At 36.5% G+C, this 18567-nt stretch overlaps 1 protein-coding gene across 3 annotated transcripts in view; it reads right to left on the bottom strand.

The window, feature by feature from the left end:
* The window catches only part of Ddr (discoidin domain-containing receptor 2), a 224093-nt gene that overhangs the window by 35721 nt on the left and 169805 nt on the right, over positions 1-18567 (bottom strand). For all 3 annotated transcript variants that reach the window (XM_086910350.1, XM_086910351.1, XM_086910353.1), the window contains 4 exons: positions 18005-18144; positions 17510-17717; positions 15227-15382; positions 10584-10759 (listed from right to left, as the gene is read on the bottom strand). In XM_086910350.1, coding sequence (XP_086766476.1) covers positions 10584-10759; positions 15227-15382; positions 17510-17717; positions 18005-18144 — 680 coding nt within the window. The remainder of the gene's footprint in view (positions 1-10583; positions 10760-15226; positions 15383-17509; positions 17718-18004; positions 18145-18567) is intronic.

Raw genomic sequence — 18567 nt, 5'->3', positions numbered from 1 at the left:
TGTTTTCGCGCTTAAAAGGGTTGATGGGTTGATTCGTTTCGAAAGATCTTAAGGATATTGAAGCGGATATTGCGAGACTTCTCTGTCCATCGGCGCGGTTCGAGCAAATGTAAAGCATTGGGAGAGGAGGAGGAGTGATGAAGATGTAACACGTTGAAGTGTGAAAATGATTTTATATGATCGATAGAGAAGGATACATTTATCTTTGAAATTATTATAATTGAAGTGTTATCGTTTTATAAATGTGCACGTGAATTGTGGAATGTTTGGAGTGTATTAAAAAAAAAAAAAAAAAAGAAAGTGTCTCTATTTTTTGAAAAACGATTCCAATTATCGTAAAGAATTGTTCAGAGGGGCGTGGAGTGTAATTCGGAATATTCATGGATACGGAACGGTTAAAACAAAATCACTGAAAGCTCTTTTCATCGTTTTAAATCCACTTATAATTCTGAATAATGTAATTCCCCGATGCACAATGCTGAAAATTAACAACACATCGTCGAATGTTAAAAACAAAACACGATCCTTATACTTTATTATTCGCCCGAAACATTATTATAAACCAGATATATTTCATTAACAAAAACGCGCGGATTAACACTCGCAAAGAGGAAACGTAATGCACGTAAATCGAAATAAAATTACAGAAAGAAGACGATTTCCATAAACGATAATATTATTATTCAAATTGTATTCCTAATAAAAGTAAAATAATCCAAATAAAATGAAACTTTTGTTATTATTATCATTTGTGTCTTTTCTTTTTTTTTTTTTAATATATTTTACACATCATAATGATCCTCCCTTATACTTTCAATTGTTCTTATCTCAAATGAAATTAAATAAAAAAAAAAAAACAAATCAGAGAATACAGTACATTATCAATTTGTCAATTCGAAACACATAAAAACATGTAAAATTATTCCAAAATATACAAATTCTAAATTACGCAACGATCTTTCAAAAAAATGTATAAAAGTATACAAAGAAAAAAGAAAACCATCTCTCACCCGTTGTACACGATCATCATCCCCGAAATACCGATTTCTTCCCCTAAATCACCCTGTTCGTCGTGGACAGGGCCATAATACCCTCCCCTCCCTTTCGGTCGACCACTGTTCGCAACGGTCGCGAGTATATCAATCGACCTCACAAAAAGACCCCTCTCGATTGATACGTCCCTCACCCTTTTCGATTGTGACCCGAAACACGTTTTCACCCGAAAATATCGTAGCCACTGGTCAAAACGTCTTCCGGATACACCCTCAACGATACATCTCGACGAAATAAACGATGTCGTGTCATGTATTTGATTATAAACGGTGTAAATGCTTCGCAAAATATTATTATCGTGTCTCTCGTTCCTTGGCGTATTAGTTTTTTATTAAGCGAGTGAATCGTTAATTAATATAACGCGTGATCTGTAGTGTGAAATTGATCGGATTGTTAAAATATTCTCTTTTATACAAGGTATTTAAGAAGAGAAGGAAGAGATAACGATTTTTTTTTTTTTTAAGACAAACATATTCGTTGGTTTCATTTTCAACACATAAAATAGTATTTAATATATGAAATATGTGGAAAAAACATTAGTTACTTTATTTTTGTACTATCCATTGTATTTCAATATAATCATGATCTTTAAGAGAAAATTTTCATAGACTGTTTCGTGATGATAAACGTAATAGCGGAGAAACAGAGAATAAGAAAGAAAAAAAAAAATATAAATTACGTCAAATGATAGAGAAGAAATTGAAAGACAGGCATAAAATTGAATTACCAAGATTCTACTCTCCTTTCTGCTTTCCTTCTCGCAGGGGATTTGATCGTATCGTGCCGCGAAGAAGAAGAATCGAGGCGAATCCGAGAGTCAATTTATGCATTCGCGCGATAAATATGGCACGTTGTAATTAATTCCGGCTGATAAAAATTCGAATCGAGGCTTCGCCACTCGATGAAATCCCAGACTCGCAAAGGTGGATATTTCCACGAACGAAACGATCTTCTTTCATTAATTAGGGGCTGAGTGCTTTTTGCCATTTTCATTACATTTCCCGCCCTTATTTCGGCCAGATCCGCTCAACCTGTCGGATATCCGCGCCATTTCCCGTCTTCGCTCGACCGATCCTCCCCCGCCGCTGGATCCGTCGTTTGTCCCGTCGCTTATTTCCAGCTTCTCGAACGAGGCGAAATTCGATAATGGGAATCGGATCCCGTTCAACCATCGCGTTCACCCGTTCAAGAAAAGAGAAAACCGCGACAATTATAAATTCGGATGATGGACCGATTTAATTTCATGCTCCCGAGAATACGAACGATCGTACAATAAATCATTTGAAACCCTGTTCGCGGTTCGATAATAATATTAATATTCGGGCTGGAAGATCCCCACGGAGTGGTTTAATCGTGGTTTGTAATCGATATGATAATTCGATTATGATATCATCTTCGTCTCCCGATTTTTGTGACAATAAGTATCTTCAAAGTGGATAACTTTAATTTTGATTTCCGTGTGGTTGATTTGATTTGGAAGTAGGTAGATAGTAGAATTTTAATTCTTTCTCGACCAGACATATTTCTTGTGTTTTAAGAGTAGGTTTAATATTCGATCAATTCAATTTGATCTTTTTTTCTTTGAACGTGTTTCTCTTAATTCGAAAGTATTTATAATTAATTAATCAGATTGTTCAGAGGATCAGTTATCGATAAGTGTTTCGCGAAAAATCTCGTGGATCTGTCGTTTATTTTTAAAAAGAAAATTCATCTGTCGAAGATAGACACATTGTGTATAATAGGAAGTCGATGATTAAAAGTGCATTTGATTCGATTACGATCCCTCAATTATTTCAATTATTTTAAAATAACCACGTCTGGTTAAAATCGACATGAGATTCATGGAACCAATCTAAATTTAGACTTATTAATCTCATTTTCGTTTACTCTATTTTCTCAATTTCGAATTGTCGAGGGTTCGCTAACCTTCGTGTGGTGAAAATCACGAAAATTCCAAATTTGGAATAAGTTTCGCGTTGACAAGCAACCACGTTATTGAAAAGATTTTCGAAATTTTACGTTTTTCGTGCCTGTGATGCAAATTCGACAACTTGTACCAAGTAATTATGTACATTGAAAGGACAAAAAAAAAAAACCAATTCGCGTCTTTCGTCGTAATAAATCAAATAAATTACCCGAGCTTTAACGAAGATTGATGCGCGAACGCGACATTCTTCTTTTTCTTCCTTTCTTTCTTTTTTTTTCCTTTTCTTTTCCTCTACCTTCGTCACGAGCATTGCCTCCGAATTCTTCGATCCATCTTTCAGGCCATTCCTCCGTGATGTATCTAAATCATGGTACCTCGAAGGAAGGAAGAGAGTCGAAAAATGGGACGAAACGAAACTTCCACAGCTATGGCTTCGTCCCCCCGTTTTTTCGATTCGACGATCCCATTCGCGAGAAATGGTCGTCAAGATAATCATCTTTTCTATTTCCTCCCTCGCGTATTCAAATCGTGCACAATGCACGTGTGTATGTATGTATATTAGTTCACTTCGATTGGATACAGATGGGTTCGTTGTGTGCTCGATGTACCCGAACGAGCCTATTCGAGAAAGGAGATGTTAAAAAAAAAAAAAAAGGAGATAGAGAAGCCAAAGGTAAAAAAAAAAGAAGAAGAAGAAAAAATATTAGAATCTAATAAAAAAATTTTGTGCGATTCACACATTGATACAAGATTTATTAATCGAAAACTTATCGTTTATACGTGCGAAATATTCGATTACTTTTTCAATTAATTGAAAAATAAGTTTAACACGGTATAAGAGTAATTAATGCAGAAATGTTACTTACAAAAGTCTCAACGAAACCAAAAGAAAAAAAGAAACGGGAAAATTAAATAGAATAATGACTGTCGAAGGATCTGTTTGATTTTCATCACGATCCACCCTCCTCCACTCCTCCTTCTTCTTAATCCAGACACGACTGGCCTCGATAATCAGGATACACGCGTACGTCAAATTTGCGGCGTGGATTATAGTGTACAGGAATCAGGGAGTTTGTTGCTTTAAATTAAAATAATCTGTTTTCGCTGGGCCCGCCCCTCGTATCGCGGCCAACCCCCCGCGACTAAAGTCGGTAATCGCATTACCTCACTTTTGAACACTCCCCCTTGCCATCGACCTCGTCCATCCCCATCCGCCACCACGCCTTCGGGATGGAAGCGCGTTTACGGCGGAGTCATGGATCTGGATTCGATAAATTCTGGTATGAAATTTAATGAAATCACGCGCACCTTTCGCGCGTCAGTTCGATCGGTCGGTTGTCGAGAAAAATCGAGACGGTGATTTGAAAATGAAGCTTTGAAATTTTGAATTTTTTTAAATGGAGAATGAAATATGGAATGGTAAAGCATTATTTTTTGGATCATTGATACTATAATGGAATCTTTTAGATTTTTGTTTCGTAGTTGTTGTAGATTTTAAATTTTAAGAGCAAATTAATAATCATTTCTGAGAGAAAATTGAATATTGCGTAATTAAATATATCTTCTCATCTTTTTTTCGTTCGTAGAATTTCTTTAAATTAAATATCGAGCGGCAAGAAAAATGAAGAAACGATAAACGTTCTCCTTCATTCATACTCGTTCAAGTTGTGTACAAAATTGATATCTCGCGCTTAAAATAAATCCATAAAAATCCTATGAGAGGATTAATTAACGAATAAAGCATTTTTAAAAGAATAAAAGAAGGATAAATTCTTGCCGCAATAGAGTTTTAAAAAAAAAGTCGAAAGTATTCTTCCACGTATCATCCTTTTGTTAGTTTTTCGTTGCGAATCGATCGGAAGGGAAGAAATTAATTTCGATGGAAGAAGGAAGTATAGGCGAGAGATTGGGTGGAAAAGATAACGATAGGCAGGGAAATAATTCGTTCTGTTCCGCCATTGTTCGACAGTGCAGGAAACTGACTCTTGTTAAGCGTCGTTGTCCATGCCCGTGGAACACATATTTTTCACGATACGTTAAAAAGTAACGAACTGTGAAACAGCGGCGCGAGCCGGCCATTGTGTGTTACAGAGCACGTTAATACGGGCCGCGTATACGTGAAAAATTCGAACAAATCTGTATTGTTTCCACCGGTTACGGGAAAATGTTTCAAGCTTGCTTTCGCCATTACCGAACCGGGGAGGGGGTGGAAAGCGTTGAAAGGAGAAAAAAGATTTCCGATGAGCAATGGAGATTCTAGCCAAGGATCGATCGACGAGCAAAGCCGAAAATTCGTTTCAACGAATTAACGAGTTTCGGTTAACGATGAAATACGACGATAACCCGGTTCGATAATTTTCTCACGAAAAGGTAAACGAACGGGAGCGGAAGGAGCCAAGAAATTCGAAAATTTCCCCGTTTTTATTGTGATTTTCATTTTCACATTAGCTGGCGATTTAATAATTTTACGTACACATTGAAAACGAATACAATTCGCAGGCTAGGATATAAAAAAAAAAAAAAAAGAATATCGTTCGACGCTTGTTATAAAAATCGTCGTTGTAGCGTTTCGCTCATTATTTTAAAACTGACGTCGTGCTGAAAGAGCTATAAATATTTCATCGTCCTTCCATCAAGCGAATTCCACTAATCTGTGAAATATCGTCTAGAAATTTTTCATGGATTAAAAGCAACGATAAAAATATCAGATGTTTCGCGACAATGCTTTGTTACGTTTTGTAGAAAATATAAACTTTTCTAGGAATAAACTCGTTAAGAATGTTTCGATTTAAACAAAGTCAAACAACAATGTCAAAAGAAAAAACTACCAATTTACATTACAAATATAATCTACTGGAATACTAAAACACGTTCGCTCGATATTAATATAAACTGATAAATACCTTCCACAAAATGATAAATATTTACTTTATCGTGTAAATAACTATTTATATAAAAAAATTGTACTTTTCTAATTTCGTAAAAAAAAAAAAAAAAAGAAGCCACGCATGAAATTAATAAAACAACGATTCTTCGAGACAAATTGCATTATAGTGACAACAACTATGCGTGTTTGATTCACAGATCGAGCACTTTAATCCAGATTAAACACTACGAGTCCACGAGCGTTATTCCAGCCGAGTTGAGACAATCCAGATTCCGGAACAAACAAACCCTAATCAAACCGAACGCCACTGCCTTCCATCAAGACATCGACTCGACGCGCGAATCCTCGCTTCGTGGCGGAAGCGCAACGAGGTCGTCCAACGCCAAAAAAAAAAAAAAAAAAGAAAGAAGAAGAAGAAGAGAAAAAAAATAAATGGCGAAACTGGAGAGGTTTGCAACAACGTGAAGGCGAGACAAGTAGCAGGTGGCTAATGTCGGGAGTGGCATCGTGAAGGAGAGGAGGAACGTGTGTACACAGGCCTTGCTTACAGGCTGGCGAACGAGCTAGATAACGCACGTCTCGCGCCGACAATGGGCTCATACGAGCGCCTCTTTTAATTAAGTGGAGTCAGCTCGAAGCCGGGGGAGGGGAAAAAAATTTATTCACCGGGAATTATATTGGTTCGTGTACTCGAAGGGTGAAAAACAGGGGGAGGGGAGGGGAGAGCGGTTTTAACGGGAGTGGTCCTTCGTAATAAATGCGAACCCAACTCCAGTGGAAAGGCCTTTGTCTCTTTCCGTAATGATCCGATGAGGAGATTAGCTGCGTCCCTCCGCTAATTCTCTCTGGTTGCTATTCCATGTTTTTTATTTTTCTTTTTGGTAAATGAATTTTTTTTCTTTTTCTTCTCGAGGAAGGATGGTAGAAAAAGGAATAATTTGTATGGAAATAAAAAAATTCTAGTATCTTGTCCGAGTTTGTTATATACGTATGCAATTTTCTTTTTCTTTTTATTTTGAGTTAATTTTTTCGTTTCTCTATTTTTTGGTATTTTTTTCTTTTCGAAAATGACGGTATAGAGAGATATATTCGTATCTCGTGGAAATAAAATTCTAGTCTTATCTGAGTTTGTAATTTTTATCCCTTTTGAATAATTTTTTGTATCATTTTTTTTTTTTTTTTTGTAAAAAGATAGTAGAAAAATATTCGTATTTTATGGAAATAAAATTCTAGTATCTTACGAGTTTGTTTGTAATTTTTCTCTCTTTTTGAATAAATTTTTTTCCAAAAGACTGGCGGAAAGAATACACGAATAGAAAAATTCTCCGGTATCTCGACCAAGTTTGTTTGTAATTTTTTCATTATCTTTTCATACAGTATACTTTACAGTGGAATAAATTTGAATTTTTCATAGTCATATTTCACGTATCCAGTGAAATGATTTATTTTATATTTCCTTATATATTCCTAGAAAAAAAAAAAAAGAAAGAAAAATTAAAAACATAAAATTCTTTTAATCCATTCTCCAAATATTCGATTTATGAAGAAAATATTTTGCAAAACTCTTTGTCTCGCATCCGCTCGCAAGTGAACAGCAGTGAGAACGATAATTCGAGCTTTCCTCAACGATAAATCGCGCATTCCACCAGAAACGTGGAAATTTAATTAATGTTTATTACCCGTTTTAATATAATAAGTCTCTAATTGTAAGTGTCAGAGCATTGTACCGTGGCTGTCTTAAGGCTCAACTCGACGCTTAGAACACATTTCGAAAGCGTCTAGGGAGAATTGCACGCCATCGCCTGGCTTCCATTATTTCCCATCGTTCAACAATCTGTTAATTACTGCCCTCTAGGTAGGTACACTTCAGAGATGGGATCGAAGGCTCGTAGTTGTCCATTCATCCAAAGCTTGTTATTAATACACTTGCGACCACTACAGGTCACTTAGTATTTCCTTTGTTGTCGATAACGGGACGATTACTCCGAGACTTACCGAATAATTCTCGTCCAACAATATCGAAACATTATATTATCTACGTATAGAAAATTAGATGGTATTTGAAATTAGATGGAATTTACAACGGAAAAGAAAAAATATTTACAATAAGTTGTCAAGATTTCGTTTAATCTGCGTTTTAAATTTTATTATTATTTACGCATGAGGTTAATTTTTATTTGAACAAATGAAATTTAACTAAATTTAATTAAATTTGAACAGGGAGATCAAATTTTTGTTGTTTATCCGGGATAATTTTTTTTTTCGAATCTGCCCTAGATTCCATTTAATCATATTTAAACTTTATTAATTTTATTTACACGCGTAATATTAATCGTTACTTTGGTAATGAAATTCGATATAGGAAAATAATTAATTATTCTATTAATTCTATTTCGTTTTTATACGAGTATTTGCATTTAATTTTGCGTCTACTGACAATTGATCACTCTAAATAACAAAGATGAATAAAAATAAATTTTCACTTTTTTTGTAATGTTGTATTGACTATTGCTATTATGTAATAGCATCTGTACTTTTCTTATACTCAAATCTACAACTTTCCACTCTTGTACAATGTACAATACTTGCCTCAAAAACAAAAGTTACACTTTCAGGAATCAATAAAGACAATTCCATACATCTTTCTATCCGTACAAATCTGAAACTGCACTCAACACTCGTATCAACGTACAATCTTTTGCTATAACAATTTCCTTTCAAAAGTTCCACAGAAAGATGATCTCACGAGTGCAGCATCAAAAAAAAAAAAATTTAAGCACGAGAATCGTTAAATTTCGTTAAACGAACAAGTCCTCGACATCATTTTCACGCCTAAAAACCTATCCCTCCCCACTTTCATTCGCATCCGTTGCTTCGTTAAATACCAATTTCACCCCATCATTTACATATTTCCTGGCCGGTACGCGTCTCATTTCATAAATTCAATGGAAAGCGAGAGCGTTGAATTCCATCGTCTCCAATTTCGCCCTCCCTTCCTCTCCACTCTCCCTCCTCTAACGGCGGTAATTAATTTTTTCCCCGGGGACAAAGTGGACCCGTCTTCGCGGTCTCATTACGCGGACAGAGAGGCGCCCAGACGGCGACCGTGGATGACAATAAATACAAAACTTTAATAATTCTCTGTATTACACCGGTCCAATTTGCGCACGCGCCATTTCCCCTTTTCGAAACCGGCAGAGCCTTCATTTCCAGACGATCCATTTTTCTCTTCTGTTTTTTCTTTTTTTTTTTCGTCTTTTTCTTTTTGATGCAACGAATAGCTGGCCCATGGATTAGAGAAGTATTCCGTCTCCGTTGAGAAAGATGGATAGGTAACGCATTCCTGAGAAGATGCCTTGGATAATGTCGTGTCCAATTTGGCGTCACTTAGTTATTTCGTTGCTCGCAAATAGAGCAAACGCTCGAGCTTAACTTGGACCGATGTGCCGCCGATGTAGTCCATTGGAATGAAAATTGGTTCGAAAGATCTATTCGTTACGATTCTGTTTCCATTCTATTTGTATCCGAAGCAATTTCTTTTTAGACTTATTTTAAAGTCTTTAAAATATTCGTATAATAATAATAAAATCCGAGGAATTATCTTTTCACGTGTGTTCACCGCGTGTTTACTTTTAATATTAACGATATAACCTCTCGATATAATACGTCTTACAATTAAAACGCCCTATAAGAAATATCCGCTCGCGGCTATTTATCGAGGATACCTCTTTTCGTCCCCTTTTCCTCGATCATCGATGGCGCAATCCCACTTGCCCTTTTGCCCGGTCCAAGGAAAATATTTGACCAGCCTCCTCCACCATTCCGTCTTCCACATCTTCCGTCACGCGTCTAACACGGCTAAGACCGTTCTCCATGATTGCTCAAAAGCTTTCTTCGTCGTCGAAACGCACCTTCCTCGCGAAAAGAGAGGGCAGAGCAAATAGCCTCGCGCTATTCGCTTTATTAGACTCGAAATGAATCCGCGACGAGAAGAAGAGGAAGAAGAAGAAGAAGAGAAAAAAAAAATCTCGTAACTCTGGGTGAAACGGGATCGTGTTGATCCTGTTTGGCGAATTGCTGGTTTCGAATTAAAGTCTCGATCGGTAGTAACGAGGTCGATTTTTTTCTCACTTTCCCGTGAAGTGAAACGAAATCGACCGAAAATCGTCTCGAGTTGCTAACGATTCTTTTAACGATTTTCTTTTTCCCTTTCTTTTTTCTTTTTCTTCCTCTTCTTTTGCTCGATCTGAAAGAGAAGAACTCGAAGACAGCGTGCGGTAGAACAGCGTGAAATCGAGTACTCGGAGTGAAAAAGAAAAAGAAAAATAAATGCAGTCGGTTTGTAAGGATTTTAAACGAGACTTGGCTAATGTAAACTTTCGAACGGGAAGTAATTCGAAAGTTTTAAACGATGGATTCAACCGTCTGATTGAATTCCACGGTTTCCGCGTCGTTTGCACGATCCTTTATTTATGCCGCGTATGTTTATCCCGCCATTTCGCGGGAATTATATTTCATCAAAATTGGGAAGAGGCGTGTGGACGGATAATTTTCCGTTCTGAACCAAAATGTCGAACAAAATAATCCCGGTTATATTTAACGATTTTTTGAACACTCGCGTTGAAGTAACATCGCACATTACGATAACATTCTGTAAACAAGTTGTAAAGAGCCGGGGAAGATATTGAATAAAAATAAGGGGGAAGTTTATCTTACCTTCAAGTCGCCGTGTTGATCGTAGAACGTGGAAGGCGCGAGGGCGGCCTTCAACCTTCGATTCCTGTAGAAAATGAACGTGATTGCCGCCAGAAGCATCACGATCACGGTGGTTAGTATACCGATAACCAGGCCGACGAATTGCCTCGATTCTGGCTCCTTGCTTTTGTCCGGAACTGCAACGTGCACACATACGTTATTTCTCGATTTTATAATTAAAAACTTCGTATCAATTTTAATTGCAAAGTCGATCTGCCGATTATTACTCCATTAAAGATACCTCTGTTCGACAATTGCATCTTCAACTTCATCAAATACAATCTCACTCAAACTATTCGATCGACTTATTTATTTCGAATACATTATTGGAGATAAGCATCGATCAACATCTGTTCAATTACAAATTAACGAAACGAAACTTTTCTCGAGATAAATATCGCGCGCTTTTCAACCGAGGATTAACATTTCCTCGTTGTGTTTGCAGCGTAGATAAGATGATCTGATCGTGCGTAGTAACAGGCCAAAACGAAGAGCAAAACGTCCGCGCGTCCGATTTTCGACGCGTTTACGAACACCGTGGAAGCGTTTACGTGCACGTGTACCGTAGGCCGCATAATACGTGAAAGTACACGACCTATCGCGCTCGATATTATCGCGAAGGCAGCCTCGCATAATGCGCGATGGCTCGATAATGATGATTGCGTTCATCGTGCCCCTCGTAATTGGATCACGATCAATCGCCGCTTTATCGATCGATTTGCTTTTATTGCGGGATCGAATGTCCACCGTCTGTCGTTTTCGATGTCATTCAACGTGTCTCGATGATGATGGGATAACGATTGCTCGATAACGGAAATTAGAAAAATGGGGGAGAAACGAGAGAGAGAGAGAGAGAGAGAGAGAGAGAGAGAGAGAGAGAGTTAATGGTAATTATTGTAGACACGTGAGTTGAGTAATTGAAATAATTGTTTTCTTTAAGAAAATTAATAAAAGAGAGAAAGAAATTAAGCGGATCGATGGCAATTGTCCACATGATTTCGATGATATTAAAATTTAAAGAAGGTTAAACATTTTTGGAACATAAAATTTTTTTTCAATCAATACTATCGAAGATATTTAATTAATCGTTATAAATACGAATATTTAAAGTTCGCTGAAATCACACAATTTTATTTGTAGTTTTATTATTGAACATTGCTAGTACTATTTAAATTGGTATCTGTTATTAGTTCTCTTTCTCTTTCACACACTTCAAGTATATTGTAACAGGCAGACGCAATTACGTTTTATTAAACACGTATTCAACCAAATCAGTGCGTTTGTTTATTGTTTGCCCTGTCAACAATCGTTCCCGTAAAAAGCTTTTCGAGACGAAAGATTCTCGATTGTTTTCGAAACCTATTTTTTTTTTTTTTTTTTTAATTATCGAAAATTATATTTCGATTGTGACGTGAATATATATATGTATATATGCATACGTGTATTGATAGAACGTCAAGGGTATGTTTATTGAATCTCGGGATCTCTGTTTAAACCTCAACTGTGATCCCAAGACACGACTCGTGACATAATCAGATATCGGATCGGCTTAGCAATAATCGCACGCAATCAGCTAAAGGTCTTAACATTTATTAGGCACGTGTTACCTCGATCGGGATAACAGATCCTATATAAATTATTTCAATGACATAATCTTGACGTAATCTTAGGAGGAAGAAAGTGCCTTTTCATTGAAGAAACCGATACGAACAAATATCGTTTTTATTATTCCATTGTTTCATTCGAAAGAAATTTTTCGAGCTGCTTCAACTTTTACTTCGTTGTCGAAACGAAGAGAAGAGCAAATATACGTTATACGTTTTGTAACGCTTCTTTTCCTCCGCTTTTTCAAAAGGGAAATATTGGTTTCATCATTTTGAAAAAAAAAAAAAAAAAGGAGAATCTGGAGCACGCATATCATAGATTCAAGGCTTTTAATTTTCCTTCTGGCGATGTGCGAAGTGTTGTTGTAACGGGGCAAAGGAGTTTCAGAGTTTATAATTACTTTGCGATTATTATTTCTGTTTCACCCCTCACCGTTCGAGAGATCGATTCTTCTTTCGTCTTGAGCAAGTTTAACAGGTGAATGAAAGTTTAACAGTTTAATTAGGATTAATTCTTCGACAACAACAAAAGCACGGGTACTTTGTGTCCGTCATCCTATTATAATTTTTAAAATTCTCATTGAAACAGTCGCGTGAATGAAAAAAATTATATCACTAGAAATTCTTTTAAACGGTCCCAAGCGGTTAAACTTTACAGAAGGAAAGTTAAACTTTGGATGAAAACTCTACTTATGATCAAAATAAATAGAGCGATATATCGTCTTTAATTTTCATTGGGCAAACCAAACAGAGCCAATTTTTCTTATTTATAGAAAACGCAACTTACTTTTCTCCCTATAAAAATGATATTATATTCAAAACTCGAGTTCAATATTTTTTCATACAAATAATAAAATATTCCGCAAATATTCCTCTGATAATTCAAAACAAAAAAAACTTTGTAATCACAAGGATTAATAAAACCAAGAATCAAAACCAAGTGTATATATATATATATATATACACCTAATTCTCACGAGTAAGAGGCAGAACCACTGCTCCGTAAATATCTCGTTATACGTAGGGATTGAAAGCAATCAACCAGGCCGGTAATCGAATCGCGGGCGAAGAAAATATATAATTCGATCGGTTGATTGGAGAGTGGATCGAAAGAAAAGAAGCTGTAACGATCAATTAAACTTAATGCAGGGGCACGGATCGAAAAAGGGACGAGTTTCCAGAGAGGACAAAAGGGTTTCGGTTTACCGGATGGAAGAAATGTCGGTCACTAGCTTCGAGTTATTTCCTTTAACACTTCGTCTCAAAGTGGTCCCCCGACGATGGGGGAAAAGAAATTAATTAGATTTCGCCTGTTGGGATGGCGAAACAAAAGGCGAAGCGTGGCTACGTTATCGGTTTACGGAGGCCACGATGGGTATCCTTGTTCTTTTTCCGCCTCGTTTCTTTCGTACCGACCGAGCATTTTTGAGAACACCTACCTCGGCTACAGCGCATTAAAAGGAACGTGCAAACACTTTAGAAACGGCCTTTATTCGCGCGCAATTTGAACGCGCCTTTTATCGTCGTCGCTCCCCTTTCCCAGATTCTTTTGGGAAAAAGAAAATTTTTAAATTTGAAATTTTGCCCGTGAACCGACGTATGCGTTGTGTACCGTTAAAATGATGACTCGAAAGGGGGCGAGTATCGAGTTGGAAAGAATTGGAAATGCGATTTATTTTGAAGAATTTTTATCTAATGTTGTTTCGTTACAAGTGGAACTCGTGCAGTTCATTTCGTACTCGAGGAATGGAAGTTGAAAGAAGGTGAGAATTTATTTTAATCTCGACAACTTTTTGACGAAGTAATTTCTTTTTTGGGAGAGAGGGGGAAGGATTTTACGAAAGACAATCGATAGTGGGTAAAATTATTTTGCTATAGCAGTTTTAAATTTTTCTGCATACGATATCACTCGAACCGCTTATGATATTGAAATGTAAATTTTTATGCTCACTGTATGTTATTATTATAAATAAACAATATTTTTTTTCACGACAATGTAGCGAGTATTTATTCGCGCAATAGATTTGAAAGTTTTTCACGTGGATTTATTTATACATTCATAAATTTTCACATCGCTCGCATAGATATTTTATGAAACAGAAATATTTTGCGTATTAAATTTGCACGAAAGTACGATTTTAATATTTTATGACGTTTTCCTTTCATTTGATAACTCTATTTAAACGTTCTGGCACGTATAAAACAAAATGTTTTCAACATGTATATAATTCTTTTATTCAAAATCCTGTTAAATATCTCCCTCAAAATTATAAGTCCTATATAAAATATTTTTTCTTTTCGCAATAAATCCAACAAATAATTATGAGTATATATTAGTACACAATATTTTCGACATTAATTTATTTTAAAATAAAACATCAAAAATTAAAAAAAAATATATATATATATATTTTTTAATTTTCCTTTTCGAATAAATTATAAATAAAAAATAAAGTTAAAAATAAACCTGACAATTGCAACACATTTAATTAAAATTAATCAAATATCAATATCCAATTAAAAACGTAAACTCTTAAAAATATTCACGATTTTTATTCGATTCAGTTCCATTTTGATTATTTCTTTATAAAATCGACAACGTTCGTTCCTCTGCATTTCGAGATATTGTTCGATCCGTTCGACCAAGTATTTTCGTTTTCTGGGTTTAAAAATTGTCCAACAACGACGAGGAGTCGTTGAAGATCGAAATTTTATTTTATTTTTTTGTTTCCCCTCTTCAACAGGTCGACAGTGAAAGGATCGTTCCGCGACGAAAGATCGTGAATAAAAGGAAGGAGAAAAATAAAAGGGGGAAAAAGCGAACGAGGGAAAGAAAAAGGTCGTTCGTGATCGGCATTCAATTTTCGATGCTTGCAGACTCGCAAAGAGGAAAAAAGTGGAGGGAGGGAGAGGAGAGAAGAGTGGAAATCACGTGGAAAATTACGAGAGGAGCCCTTCGATGCAACAATAGGAGAAAACCGACTCTGGTGGTAGACTTACGAGCATTATCGTTGTTTTCCTCCTTATTAAAAGTGGCCTTTACTTCGTCTCTCTGCAGTGGACCCTCGTTATTCTGATAGGGGATGCCGGTCGCCGATACAATGGCGCTCTTGTTCCTCGGCTCTTCATCGTCGGTGTTGTTCCATTCGGAGATTACTGCGCATCAGGGATGAAGACTAATGAAATTTTCGCCCATCAAAGGAATTGTGCGTTTCGTTTCATCAGAAATAAGGATACGAAAAGGATACGAAAAAGGTACTTTTTGGTATTCCATAATTTTGTAGTAAATTTTGATAAAAATAGAAAGGAAGAAGAATCTTCGCATTCGATCGGTTCGAATGATCGATGTGAAATTTTATAATCGTGGTGGTATTTCTTCGAAATTAAAAAAAATATTCTTAGACGAAATTGGTTAATTAATTTTTCACTACCAATTTTTCCCTCTATCTGAAAATAAAATATTAACGATCATACATTAGCAACATTGGACTTGATTTTCGTTCGTCTTGAATCTTTTTGTTCCTTAATTGAAATCCAAAAAAAAAAAAAAAAATAATAGACCTTTCTATTCAAAATACAGATCTATTCTCAATTTCAAAATTCATCAATTAAGTTAAATTCCAATCCGATTATAAAAGCTGCCCGGTATAAACAAACATCGAATCATCGATTATATTGACATTCTTATATTCTTCTTTTTCTACGAAATAATAATCTTTGCTTCCACGTTTCTTAATCAAAAAATATGATTCGAGCCACGAAGTTTCGAAAAAGTATCGAGGCGGATAAGAACGAAGGAGGAATTGGAATCGCTTCGATGGCGAGCAATCGAAGTTATTTGGTGAGAGGGAGGGCGGAAGAGAAGATCGAAGGAATGATTAACGACGGTTTCGATGCTCACCAAGGGAATCAAAGTTTTCGAATATGTGCGTCTGTGCCAAGTTTCGTTTCTGCTTCGCGGCCACGTGCTCCGATTCGCGCAACGAATACCTCCTCATGCGATCCCTTCGAGTTGACCGAGCAACCGAGAAATCGATTTTTACAAGTTTAACATTTGGGAATATTTTTGAATTAATCTGTTCAAAAGAAAGCAAAGAATGATTTTTTACTTTAAAAGCATTTTACTGTTAGGTTAAATGCTTCCTTTTGGAATTTTTGTTATATACATTTGCTAGTGAAATTTCTTATAGTAACGTTTAAACCGTTAAAATCTGAACTTAACGAATAAACAAATTTTTTGGAATGTCACAAATTAACATTTAAAAAGAATTATCACTTTCACCAAGTGAATTAAATTATCAATAATATCTCTTGCTATTTAAGAATATTTTTTGATCACCTATTTTGTTCGTTTTAAGATAAAATTAAAATCTAACAAAAAAAAAAAAGAAACTAAAAATTTTACTCTACTTCAAATATATAAAACATGGACCGTTAAAAGACAAATTTTCAGCGAAAGAAACGAATGAAAAATTTGACGGGCACGAGACCAGTCATCTCGAAAGCATTCGATTCGTAACGAATAAGGGTTTCCATCACGATTCCTGCGGACAGCCACGTTCGAGAACCCATTGTCCCATCCAAGTGAATCGTCGACAGCGGCTGCCCGATTATCCCTCATCTTTTACCAACGATCCGCTATCACGTCCACGTGACGGGCGATGTCAGCCGAAATTGGAAATCGAACGATCCACGCGTGCGGAGACACGCGAGCTCATCCGTTCCTTGATCCAAAGTTCGCGAATACCGGCTTCGAAACGCGGCTTGAAGAAGAGCGTGGCAGCGGCTTGAAATCCTGTGTGAACCTATTTCGCTCCTGATATCCCTTTCCTGTTTCCTCTCGTCTTATCTTCGTTCTACTTTTCGACCAGATATTTTTTTTCCTATTTTCGCCCCTCCTATCTATATTTTCGTCCCTCGCGCGAACTTGGGCAAGAGTGGCGCGAATGAGACACTTTTTCTTTGAGATAAGGTAGGGAGGGAGAGAAGGGATAAACGATGGTTGCAATTTGTATCGTTGGAAGGGACAGTTATTTCATCGTAACGATATCCATAAAAAATGTTTGACTCGTTCTTAAAAAAAAAAAAAAAAAAAATGTGCACTCTGTTTTAATTTATTCGACGATCGTGTCGTTTCTTTGGACATTAAAATTATTATGTTGTTATTAAATTGAGCTCGCACGAGTTTCGAAACTAGATGAGAAAGAACGATCTTATTATGGAAGAATCACGTTGGAAATGTAAAATCTTTTATTCGGATAAATCGTCGTGTTCAAGGATTACCTGATTCAAAGATTACTTCGCTGAGCATGATCCACCGTGCCGCAAAGTACAATTGAAGCTTAAGGAAACGGCCAGCCCGCGAGTGAAGCTTTATGGTAACGTCACGTGCCTGTTCCAGCACAAGGTCCGGTATGTAAGAGAAATGGACAGGCTCCCCGTTGAACTGATTCCCGCCGGCGCCGAGATAAACCTTTGCGTAGGAGAAGACCTAAAAAAAATGGAAGAGTGCGTTGAAAAGAAATTCTGCTTCCATGTTGTCTCTATAATTTTTCTACTATCTTCTATTGGCTGTTATGCATCGAACGATTGTCGTAAATATCGTAACGAATGTTGGAAAAATTTGGATTTTATCACCGGCAATGGAATACAACAATTTCTTCGAGCAAAATAAATAAACACAGATCGGAATAAAAGTGTCTCATTATAAATCGCTTCGAACGAGAATGTAAATCGAACGATTTACAGTTCCAGTGAAAATTCGAAAATTCAACGTACCTGCACATCTTTGGTGAAGTAATTGTTCATGTGCAGGTGTATGGCAGTGAAGTTTCTCGAATAATCGAACTCGAAGGTAATTTCAACGGGACGACCGAGCATGCTTGGGGTGTCGTTCCTCCAACCGACCCATTCGTATCCTGAAACGGACAAGAAAAAGAAATGGGAGAAAAAATTCGTCGTTAAACAACGAAACACGCGATTCGTTTGAAAAGAATCGAGAAAAAGGAAAAAAATTGGAACAAGAGTACACGGCGAAAAAACATTCGATCACACAGCCTCGCAGTTTTAATCCAGCCTCGTTACAATTCCACCGCACAATGTAACGTAACAAAAAAAAAAAAAAAAAAAAAAAAAGAAAAAAAAAAGGACGAAATGTCTTTTCATCGATCCTTCGACAATCGCGATGAATCGATGAATCAAGAAGCGTCCACCGTTCGACGCGGTGGCGCCCGATAAAAATCGAATCCGCGACTAATTCGAGTTTAACAACGTTCGCGATCGGGTGTAACACAATTCAACGGTCCACTGTTTTTTCAGTCCCGCCAGTCCATACAAATGTA

The sequence above is a fragment of the Apis florea genome, unplaced genomic scaffold (assembly GCF_048593485.1).
Source record: "Apis florea isolate Af1SG1 unplaced genomic scaffold, ASM4859348v1 contig_3170_pilon, whole genome shotgun sequence".
Lineage (NCBI taxonomy): Eukaryota > Metazoa > Arthropoda > Insecta > Hymenoptera > Apidae > Apis > Apis florea.
Note: the sequence above shows the minus strand (reverse complement) of the source record. Positions and strands in the feature narration are given on the sequence as shown.